Source organism: Entamoeba dispar, genomic scaffold (genome assembly GCF_000209125.1).
Source record: "Entamoeba dispar SAW760 scf_1105229461835 genomic scaffold, whole genome shotgun sequence".
Classification (NCBI taxonomy): domain Eukaryota; phylum Evosea; order Mastigamoebida; family Endamoebidae; genus Entamoeba; species Entamoeba dispar.
The window spans coordinates 14,963-26,701 of NW_001854891.1; the positions used below are offsets into that span (position 1 = coordinate 14,963).

Sequence of the window (11,739 nt, forward strand, 5' to 3'; positions counted from 1 at the left end):
TACTTCTCCACACATCTTTATATGAAGATTCTACATTATGATAAAGATAACCAAATTTAGAACTGTTGTCTTGTCCATCTAAATCGCCAGAAGTAGAATAAACAAAATCTCCAAGTTGAATTCTTAAAGAAATAGAATAATCATTTTCACTTGGAACATCCTTTTGATCATGATAATCACCAGCTAATGGCTTTCCATCAGAAATAACTCCAAGGGCATCAGTAATTACAATTTCAACTGAAGCATCTTCATCTGGAGGATTAATTTGATTACTACATGGAACTGCAATCTCTCTAATACCAGTCATTGCATTTTTAATATTTGAATTAGTAGCATAACACAACCACTTTAAAGCAGTTGAAGAATAAGTTCCAACATTATGCCAATCCACATCTTCTGAATTAAGATTATTACATTCAGTAATTCCACTCTTTATTACACCTGCATCTCTGTCAATAAATTTACCAAAAGTAATTCCTGCTTTTTCCATTAAATACCAAAACCCATTTTTATAAACCATACCAACATGGTCCAAATGAAGGTGTGTTAATACTGCTACATCAACATGACTCTTTCCAAGAATTGCTTTAATTCTTTCAGCTATCATTTTACAATTCATTGACCCAGTCTTCTTCTCTCCGGCATCAACTAAAATTGAATACCCTGATGGAAACACAATTAACTGAGCATCTGCTTGTCCAACATCAAACAAATGAATGTCGAGTCCTTTTTTTGCTTGAGCAAAAGAAAGTAAATATGAAGCAAGTAATAATACTATAATCATCAAATAATTCAAATGATAATTTTTTAGTTTTTTTAAGTTTCTATAAAAATTGGAATCAAAAAGAATTTTAACTTTTTTGAAAATGAACATTCCACGAGATCTTTTTTCTTTGTATTTTTTCATTATAGAATTCTTTTTACTTTCTACACTTGTCAATTTCTTCTTTTTATTACCTGTTTTATTTTGTATTTATTCTTTTTCGATGACGTGTTCCCGTAATAAAAGGAAATAAAAAAGATAAAATATAATTTGATAAATATAACATTTTTATTGATTTGAATTGTTTAATAATTTTCTAAAAAAGATAAAAAAAAATTAAACATCATTTACTTTTTAATATTCCAATGAAGGTTGCTTTTTCTTCTTCTGTCATTTTACCTTCTTTAATTAGTTTATTTATTACAAGTGTAACTTTTTTTATTCGGTTTTCTGTTCTTTCTTTTTTCAATGATTCAAGCCTTTTGTAAGTGTCATTATGTAAATATTTGCATTGACTTTCAATCTTAGAGACTTCTTTGTTGAATTGTGATTCTGAGATTTGATAATCTATAAGTTTATCTTGAAGGGATTCAATTTGTTGTTTCAGTTCATTATAGTTCAAAGGAATTTGAGAAAGCAGATTTTTAAGATTATCAATTGAAGTACAGAGGTCAGTGAATTTCCATAAATCTCCTTGTTTAATTTTTCCATCCTTTGAAATTAAAGGATGGTTCTGGAGAGGTGTTTCTGTTATAACACTGAGCATATTTTCTTGGTCCTTAGAGAAGGAAATGATAAGGACAGAAGATTGATTTAACAACAAAGAACCATAGAGTTGTTCCTTTTCTATAAAAAATGTTATTGGTTCTTCTTGGCTTATCTTTTTAGCCATTTTCATAATGCTTTGTTTAATAGAAAATTTTTGACCAATCTCTTCTAGTTGCATTGTCTAGTTAGTAATTTAAGATGACATATTTTTCATCAAAAAAAAAGAAATAGAAATAAATTATTACGAGAAAGATGAAAAGCATATTTTAAAAATAATACAAAAAGAACTTCAAAATAATTTTTGTCATTTCCTGAAACATAAAAAAATAAAAAATAATAGGAAAAACTAAAAAATCAAGAATAGCAAAAATGACTGCTCAGATGAAGTGGTCTGATAAATTTATGGCATTATTCAATGAACTTGTATTAGAGACGAGTCAAACACAAAATGACATTATAACAAAAAAATTGCATGATTTAGTACTTATTGTAGTAAGAGATCTTCAAGGAGATGGAGTATCTACATTTATTAATGAAATATCATCAAATCTCTTAAGAATTCTTAAAAAACCTGAGGTAAGTGAAAAACAAAATAATGCAATAATTAATCTTGTTGACTTCTTTATTAGTTCAGATATTGATGATTCATATCCACGAACTAATGGTAAAGATATAATTGATTGTATTATGAAATCAAGTAATCAAAATGTAGTTCAAAATGCATCAGTAGTATTAGGAAAAATTATTCGATTAGGACCACATGATTTAGTAGAGAAAGAATTAGACATTGCTAATAGTTATTTAGAAGTTTGTTAATTTAATTAATAAAAAAAAAAGAAATAAAGAATTAAATATTTTTAAAGAATAATATTAATATGATAGAGAGAACCAAAAATTAATGGAGCATTAATTATGCAAGAAATTGGATTAAATAATCAAGTAATTTGTTTTATGAATCAAAATAAAATAATAGAAAGTTTACTTAAAGGGTTATATGATAAAAATATTAATGCAAGAACTGAATCAGAAAAAGCATTAAGTATATTATTTAATTTATTTACATCAAAAGAATCAAATAATTTTGATCCAGAACCATTATATAAACAAGCAGTAATATATTTAAAACAAACTAATTCAGCAGATCTTCAACATGGAGCATTATTATTAATGGTAAGTTTATTAAGAAATTGTAAAGAATATATGAAACCTAAATATAATGAAGTATTACAAATGTTTTTAAATGTAAAAGAACATAAAATTATGGTTATTAGAAAAACTGTTATTACATCATTACCATATTTTGCAGAATTTGATTGTGAATCATTTGCACCAAAAAATAAAGAAGTTATAGAAAGTTTTCAAAAAGATAGAAAAAGTATTGCAGATTTTGCACAATTTGAACATGATGAATTAACAAAAATTAAATGTGAAGAACCATTTAATGGAATAATGAATTATTTAATTAATTCAATAAAATCATTTAATGATAAAAGTATTGTATTTACAGTTATTGGAGATATTACAAAAGAAATCAAATTTGAAATGTATGCATTTGTAGAACAAGTATATTCAAAAATGAGAGAAATAATTAATTCTAAAGAAAAAAAAGTAGAAATATTAAATTCAATAATGTATTGTATGGAACAATTTGTTATTAATATTCCAGTACCACGAGTTTTTGCATTAATTCATAAAACATTTCCAACATTATTAGAATTAGGATTATCAAAATCATTAGTATCATTAATTAATCAAAGTTGTACTATATATAATAATCCTACATATCGTCTTCAAACACAAAAATTATTATTAGATGTTATTTGTGGAATATTATTAGGAAAAGCATTTATTCCATTTGGTGCACCTGAACATTTAAAAATGTTTAATAGAAATATTATACCAACAGTAGAAGGAGAAGAACAAATAATATTAGCACTTAATACATTACATTCATTTAAATTTAAACATAATATTGTACCAGTAGTTAAAGAATGTATAATGAAATATATAGATAATGAAACTAAAAAAATACGTCAAGAAGCTGCAATGTTAACACAAGTACTTCTTCCACCAATAGATATAACAAAAAAATTTATTTCTACACTTGATGTTACAGAAGTATTAGAAAAATTACTTGATCATGGATTAAGTGATTCAGAAAGTGAAATTAGATTAACAATAATGAAATTATTAGATGAACGATTTGATAGTTTTCTTGCACAATCAAAAAATATTCAAACACTTTTTGTTATTTTAAATGATGAAAATTTAAAAGTTAGAGAATATGCTATTAAAATTATAGGAAGATTAACACATTATAATCCAGCATTTGTTATGCCATTATTTAGAAAAACTATTATTAGGTTATTAACAGAATTACAATTTATTAACGATCTTAAAACAGATGAACAAGTAACTCTTTTAATGGGACAATTAGTTAAATCATCAGGTAAATTAACTAAACCATATGTTGAACCATTATTAAATATTTTATTACCAAAATTAGAAGAATCAATAAATAAATCACATAGTACAATATGTATTTATATATTAAATATAATTGGAGATTTAACAACAATTGGAAATGATAATAATAATAATAATCAATATACACAAGGATTAATGAAATGTATAATTAGTGTATTACAAGATAAAGGAAATTCACAAAAGAAAAGTCTTAGAAGAGAATCAGCATTAATTGCATTAGGAAAATTAGTAAGAAGTATTGGATATGTTGTACAACCATATTATGATTATCCAGAATTACTTGGATTATTAATTGAAGTTGCAAGTAATGAAAGAAATCAAGATATTAAAATAGAATTAATAAAAGTATTTGGAATTATTGGAGCAATTGATCCATATAAATATAAATTATTAACAGAAACAGAAGGAGTAAATCAAAATGATGATTCAGAAACAGTTGAATCATTATTACCTAATTCACAAATAGGAACAGAAGAATTTTATGCAATGACAGTAATTGGATTATTACTTAATATTTTAAGAGATAATAATCTTGTTTCTGGACATGAACAAACAGTAAAAACATTTGTTAAAGTTATTTGTTATTTAAATAGAAAAACATTACCATATATTCCACAAATTTTATCATTATATTTAAAATTATTTAAAACATGTACTATTAATGTAAGACCAGCATTAATTAAAGGATTAGCTGATATTATGTATCTTATTGAAAAAAATATTAGAGAATATCTTCCAGAAATATTTATATTAATTCAAGAATGTTGGGATGATAATACAGTATTACCAATATTACAATTAGTTTGTGAAATTGCTAAAGTAATGCATGATGAATTTAAACAATATATGCCTCAAATGCTTTCATTAATTATATCAGAATTAAATAAATATGTATTTGAACAAAATAGTTTAATATTTGAAAAAATTATTAATTCTATTGTTATATTAGCTGAACATATTGATTTTGAAGATTATCTTCATTTAGTTATTCCAAGTATTAGTGATCTTGTTAATGAACAAGTTCATGTAAGTATTGTTCTTCCTACTTTAAAAGCTTTATATAAATTTTTACAATATGTTAATGCAGAAGAATTTATTAGTCGATTAGTTCTTCCATTAACTAGATTATTACAAAATGAAATTTTAAGAGATACAACTATGGATGTTTTTTGTAGTATAGCAGATAATCTTGGTAAAAGATTTTTAGTTTATGCACCAACAATTAAATTTGCATTAAATAAATATTGTCCAAAATATATTAATCAAAGATATGAAACATTAACAATAAAACTTCAAGATATACCTGATGGACTTGTATTACCAATAGATGAAAATGAAGGACAAAATGTTACAATATCAGAAGATCTTCATACACAAGTTACAAACTTTAATCAAGATACAACAATTAAACCAAATGCAGATATAATTAAAGTAATTGCAGTTTGGGAAACATATAGACAAAGAAGAAGTAAAGAAGATTGGTTTGATTGGTTTAGACAAATTGCTATGGTATTTTTAAAAGAAAGTCCAAGTCAATCATTATGTTATTGTCATTTATTATCAACAGACCATTTTCCATTAGCAAGAGATTTATTTAATTATGCATTTTTATCAATGTGGCAAGATTCAACAGATAATTCACAAAGATTAACTAAATGTTTAATAAAAGTATTAGAAAATAATAATACTCCACATGAAATTATTCAAACAATATTAAATTTATGTGAATTTATGGAAAGAGAAGGAATTAAAGTTCCTATTAAATCACTTGGAGATTATTCAAAAAAATGTAATGCATATGCTAAAGCATTACATTATAAAGAACAAGAATTTATTGAAAATGCTAATATTAATTTAATTGAAGAACTTATTGGATTAAATAATCAATTACAAAATTATGATGCAGCTGCTGGATTAATTGAATATACTAAACAAATTAAACAAGTTCAAAATAATGATACAGAATTAAATCAAACATGGTATGAAAAATTAGGAAGATGGCAACAAGCATTAAATATTTATGAAAGAAAATTACAAGAAGATATTAATAATCCAGAACTTCTTGTTGGTAAATTAAATTGTTTACATGAAATTGGAGATTGGGAATCTCTTGATATAACAGCAAAAACATTATGGAAAATTGGAGATAAAAAATCAATATCAAGTGCAAGATCATTATATGCAGCAGCATTATGGTATTTAGATGATTGGAATGAATTTGATTCAATTGTTAGTGAAATGACTGAAAATAATTTTGAAAATAATTTCTTTAAAAGTATTAATTGTATTCATAATGAAGAATTTGAAAAAGCTAAAAATCTTATTAATCAACAAAGAATTGCATTAGATACAGAATTAAGTTCATTAGTTGGTGAAGTATATGAAAGATCATATTCTACTATTGCTAAAGCACAAATGTTAGCAGAATTAGAAGAAGTTATTGCATGTAAAGAAGGATTATATAATCAAGATGCTAAAAGTATTTTAAAATCAGCATGGAGTGAAAAATTAATAAATGCTAAAGCAGATGTAAGTATTTGGCAAAAATTATTAAAAATAAGAAGTTTTGTATTAACAGAAACAGAAAATAGTGAATCATGGATTAAATTTACAGGATTATGTTATAAAAATGGAAAATATAAATTAGCAATGAAAACTCTTGATAGATTAGCTGGAATTAATATTGAAAATCATCTTGAAGAATTACAACCAAGTAAACTTCGTATTGGAATTCAATATCTTAAATTACAATGGAAAGGAGCTAAAGATATTGAAGAAAAAAAGAAATTATTAAATATATTACAAAATTTTGCAAATATTATTGAAGAAAGAAGAGGAGATGATTTAAATTTAAAAGCAGTTGTTTGTTCAAAATTAGGTGAATGGAATTTATATATTGCACAAAATAGTAATTCATTTAATTATGAAACTATACCTAATATTTTAATGTATTATCATAGTACAATTCAATATGATCCTGAAAGTTATAAATATTGGCATCATTGGGCATTAATTAATTTTGAAATTGTTTCATATATTGAATTAGATGAAAATTATAATGAAGAAGTATTAGTAGATTATCTTAAAGTTAGTATTGAAGCATTTGTAAAATCACTTATTTTAACTAAAAATAATCAAACTTTACAAGATACTCTTAGACTTTTAACTATTTTATTTAAATATGGAAAATATCAAGAAGTAGAAGAAGCTATTATTGAAGGTATTCGTGCTCTTCCTGTAGATATTTGGTTACATGTTATTCCACAAATTATTGCACGTATTCAATCAAATGTACCTGCTGTTAAAAGAGTAATGACAGATTTATTAACTACTATTGGTAAAAAACATCCACAAGCACTTGTTTATCCATTAACTGTTGCATCTAAATCACCTTCATATGATAGAAGAAAAACTGCTATGTCTGTTATTGAAAAAATTAGAACAGATTCTGGACATCTTGTTGAACAAGCATTACTTGTTAGTGAAGAACTTGTTCGTATTGCTATTTTATGGCATGAAGCATGGCATGAAGCACTTGAAGAAGCATCAAAAGAATTTTATGTTAATCATTCATTTGATGGAATGATGGCAATTTTACAACCATTATATGATAGATTAGAAAAAGGTGGTGAAACACAAAATGAAAGAGGATTTTTACAATCTTATGGAAAAGATCTTAGAGATGCATTTGAACTTTGTATAAGATTTAAAAATAAAGGAAAAAGAGTATCAGAAAAAGATCATGATATAGAAGGTGCTTGGGAAATTTTCTTTAGAATTTATAAAAGAATTCATAAATCTATTAATGCTGTTGCTGTATTAGAATTACCTCATGTTTCACCTAGATTAATGGAAGCTCATGATCTTGATATTGCAGTACCTGGAACATATAAAGCACAAAATGTTAATAATATTATTAGAATTAAATCTATTATACCAGTTCTTAATATTATTCCATCTAAACAAAGACCAAGAAAACTTACAATTATTGGATCAAATGGAAAAGAATATAAATATTGTTTAAAAGGACATGAAGATTTAAGACAAGATGAACGTGTTATGCAATTATTTGGTTTAGTTAATGATTTATTAGCAAGTAATTCTATTACTTCTACACATCATTTATTTATTACTTGTTATGATGTTATTCCATTAAGTACAATGAGTGGATTAATTGGTTGGGTACCTCATAGTGATACATTACATCAATTAATAAAAGAATATAGAGAATGTCATAATATTCCAGTTGATTTTGAAAAAAGATTAATAAATAAATTATGTCCTAGATTTGATGATCTTCCATTTTTACAAAAAGTTGAAGTCTTTGAAAGAGTTTTAGCTGAATCTTCTGGAATGGATTTAGCAAATATTTTATGGTTAAAAAGTTCTTCTTCAGAATCTTGGATTGATAGAAGAACTAATTTTACTAGAAGTGTTGCTTTAATGTCAATGGTTGGTTATATTCTTGGTCTTGGTGATAGACATCCTTCTAATCTAATGTTACAACGTTTTACTGGAAATGTTGTTCATATTGATTTTGGTGATTGTTTTGAAGTTGCTATTCATCGTGAAAAATTCCCTGAAAAAATTCCTTTTAGATTAACTAGAATGATTGTTAATGCTATGGATGTTAGTGGTGTAGAAGGTACTTTTAGAATTACTTGTGAAAATGTTATGACAGTTTTAAGAGAAAATAAAGATAGTTTAATGGCTGTTTTAGAAGCATTTGTATATGATCCTTTAATTGTTAGATTACTTGGTGGTAAGGATGTTGATGATGACGATGATAAAATGAATAAAGAAAATCAAGGTGAAAATTATGTCATGAAATCTAAAGCTGTTTCTGTAATGAGAAGAGTATTAGAAAAATTAACTGGAAAAGATTTTGGAAATGAAGAATTAAATGTTCATGATCAAGTAGATAGATTGATTAGAGAAGCAACCTCAAATGAAAATCTTAGTCAATCATATCAAGGATGGTGTCCATATTGGTAATCTCACTTATCGAAAGAATCTATGAATTTTGTTTTAATTAAACACAATTTTTATTTCCTTTTTTTTTCTTTTCTTTCTTTTTTTTTTTAATTTAAATTAAATATTAAAATGAATATTAAAATATTTATTATTTTAAAGTTCTTATAGAATACAATCATATTATTCTTTTCTCTATTCCTTTAAAATACTTTTTTATTCTCGAGAAATTTTGACAGGTAAATTGCTATCAATTCAACTAACACGTTTCTCTTGACCTATTTTTCTTCTTTCTCTTTCTTTCAATTGAATTTTATTATTTCTTAATTTATTATTATGGTATTTCTATTCAAAAAAACAAAAATTATTCTTTTTTATTATTTCTTAATTAAAAACCTTCACTCACCAATCTACAACATCATTAAAATCTTCTTTTCTCTTTTGAATAATTTTCTTATTCACTTCTGCAAAATATTTCTTTTCAAACCCATTCCCTCTATCAACTCCATCCCACTTATAATCTGGTGCAATTCCAAACCTATTTTGTGGAAATTTCCCTTGGTACTTTGGTCTTTGCTTTGTACTATTTTCTTTCTTCCCCTCCTTTGTCTCATTCATTTCTTGTGCTTTTTCTTCAATTCCTTTCTTTATTTCTTTTTCTTTTCTTTTTTTAAACAATTGTCTCATCGGATCACCAAATCGTTGTTTCTCTCTATAAATCTTATCTCGTTCATCTTCTCTTGTCTTGAAAGGTTTATATTTTCCCTTAAACCAAACGTGATCTTTGTAGTTCTTTTACAATGAGTAAAACATTTAAAGAAACATATTTTATTCAATTATTCTTCATAATTATCCATATGTGTTTCATAACGAACTTTTGATGCACAATTCATATATTCTTGGTAACTTAATTTATCTTCTTGTTCTTTATGAAACTCTTTACACACTTCATTAATTTGTTCTTTTGTTAATTTATTGTTAATAGCGATGAACATTTGGTGGACTTGTTCTATTTGAACAAAACCATTTGAATTACACTTTTTAAAAAGGATTGAATATTCATCTTCATCGTCTTGGTTTTTGACATAAAAGTGAACTAACTCAATAAATTGTTTTAAATCAATATGATTATTTTTTTGAGTATCAGTGATTTTAAACAAAGCCTTTGCAGCATCAAAAGACGCTTCAGGAATGAACTGGCAAAGTCCAGCATAATATTCGCTAATATCAATATGCCCAGTATGTTCTTCATCAAGTTCGTTGAAGACAGCAGTGATTAATTGTTCTGTGTCAATCATCACAAATTATTGTTTTTTTTTAGTTTCTTTTTTGTTTTTTATTTTCTAGATACTTTATTTTTATTTTGGGAAAATGTATTTATGAATTTATCCATTTTCTGTGAGTTAAACAAATATAGCCTTTGCGTAAACCAATTTTTAGAAGTATGTCGAATATATTAAATGATAACCTCTTTTAAGTTGTATAATAAATAGAAGAAGTCCTTACTAACTTCTGATTGTTCTTAGAAAAAAGATTATATTTTTACTTTTACAAAAAAAAATTAATCAAAAACAATTATCTAAATAATTTGGTAAGTATTTCATTTTTAACTCACTCAAACAACAGAAATCTTTCATTTTAATGAAAATGTTATTTTGATATAACAATCTTCTATATACTTTTTTCTAATAATTCTGTTTTATGACTCGCTAAATTAATCTAAAAATTACTTAAAATGAATGTATTTGGTCCTTTCTTTATAAACACTAATATCTTAATATTTAAATCTAAATAAGTAATTGTGTTTGTTCCTACATAAATATATCTGTTTTAAATATTTAATATCAAATACATTCTTTTTTTTTCTTTTTACTCATCGAAATAATCACTTGTTATGTTGTGCTCATTTCTTAGTTGATATGACATTTCTTTTATTGTTTAAGATGAGGAAGGAGTAAAATAATACCAAAAACATAAAATACAAAACAATAAAAACATAAAGCACAAAACAAATAATATTGTTATAAAAAAAGGAAAAGAAGAAGTTAAAAAAAAAGTAATTAAATAAATAGAATTTGTTTTTGATAGAAAAAAACCCTACAAATTTTTTAGTTCAGAAGTTAATTCCTTCAAAATGAGTCAAGATAGACATGCTAAAGATACTCTTGATCGTATCGCTGTAATTAATGATAGATGTAAACCAGGAAAGTGCAGATTAGAATGTAAAAAGACATGTCCAATTAATAGAGCAGGAGGACTTTGTATTGAAGTACTTCCAAAAGATAAACGAGCAGTTATTTCAGAGACGTTATGTATTGGATGTGCCTTATGTGTAAAAAAATGTCCATTTGAAGCAATTAAAATCATTAATCTTCCAAAGAATTTAGAACAATGTACTACTCATCGTTATGGACCAAACTCATTTAAATTACATAGATTACCAATGCCAAGACCTGGACAAATTCTTGGATTAGTAGGTACTAATGGTATTGGTAAATCTACAGCATTGAAGATTTTAGCAGCATCTATTAAACCAAATCTTGGACAATATAAAAATCCACCTTCATGGGCTGAAATTATTAAATATTATAGAGGAAGTGATTTACAAAATTACTTTAAGAAACTTCTTGATGATCAATTTAAAGCAGAAATGAAAATTCAATATGTTGATAGTGTTCCACGAACTGTTAATTCTATTAAATCAGTTGGAGAAATTCTTCATGCATTAGATGAAAGAAATGCATTTGATG

General features: G+C 25.1%; 4 protein-coding genes across 4 annotated transcripts in view, besides 14 other annotated features; 2 read left to right on the plus strand and 2 right to left on the minus strand.

Annotated features, from left to right (window-relative positions):
* The window catches only part of EDI_281030 (uncharacterized protein), a gene marked incomplete at both ends in the record, with an annotated part of 909 nt that extends 125 nt beyond the window's left edge, over positions 1-784 (minus strand). Inside the window, one exon of the mRNA XM_001733407.1 lies at positions 1-784. This exon is cut by the window's left edge and continues 125 nt beyond it. Within this exon, the coding sequence (XP_001733459.1) occupies positions 1-784 (784 nt within the window).
* Positions 785-1,010: 226 nt separating this feature from the next.
* Positions 1,011-1,104: a sequence feature (AT_rich).
* Positions 1,105-1,849: 745 nt separating this feature from the next.
* Positions 1,850-1,870: a sequence feature (AT_rich).
* A 30-nt stretch (positions 1,871-1,900) lies between these two features.
* On the plus strand, positions 1,901-9,013 carry EDI_281140 (FKBP12-rapamycin complex-associated protein, putative; the record flags this gene model as incomplete). Its single annotated transcript, XM_001738969.1, has 2 exons — positions 1,901-2,338; positions 2,414-9,013. 2 exons carry the CDS (start codon positions 1,901-1,903, stop codon positions 9,011-9,013), a joined length of 7,038 nt encoding a protein of 2,345 aa, XP_001739021.1.
* Positions 2,344-2,408: a sequence feature (AT_rich).
* Positions 4,072-4,093: a sequence feature (AT_rich).
* Positions 4,635-4,667: a sequence feature (AT_rich).
* Positions 4,896-4,952: a sequence feature (AT_rich).
* Positions 6,795-6,829: a sequence feature (AT_rich).
* Positions 9,014-9,060: 47 nt separating the features above from the next.
* Positions 9,061-9,101: a microsatellite.
* Positions 9,102-9,150: a sequence feature (AT_rich).
* A 148-nt stretch (positions 9,151-9,298) lies between these two features.
* Positions 9,299-9,384: a sequence feature (AT_rich).
* A 7-nt stretch (positions 9,385-9,391) lies between these two features.
* On the minus strand, positions 9,392-10,287 carry EDI_281150 (pre-mRNA-splicing factor CWC26, putative; the record flags this gene model as incomplete). The annotated part of the gene is made up of 2 exons (XM_001738970.1): positions 9,392-9,781; positions 9,865-10,287. The coding sequence occupies 2 exons, from the start codon at positions 10,285-10,287 to the stop codon at positions 9,392-9,394; spliced, it is 813 nt and encodes a 270-aa protein (XP_001739022.1).
* Positions 9,576-9,661: a microsatellite.
* A 6-nt stretch (positions 10,288-10,293) lies between the features above and the next one.
* Positions 10,294-10,354: a microsatellite.
* Positions 10,355-10,522: 168 nt separating this feature from the next.
* Positions 10,523-10,579: a sequence feature (AT_rich).
* A 366-nt stretch (positions 10,580-10,945) lies between these two features.
* Positions 10,946-11,058: a microsatellite.
* Positions 11,059-11,123: 65 nt separating this feature from the next.
* EDI_281160 (uncharacterized protein) overlaps positions 11,124-11,739 on the plus strand; it is a gene marked incomplete at both ends in the record, with an annotated part of 1,438 nt that continues 822 nt past the window's right edge. Inside the window, one exon of the mRNA XM_001738971.1 lies at positions 11,124-11,693. Within this exon, the coding sequence (XP_001739023.1) occupies positions 11,124-11,693 (570 nt within the window). The remainder of the gene's footprint in view (positions 11,694-11,739) is intronic.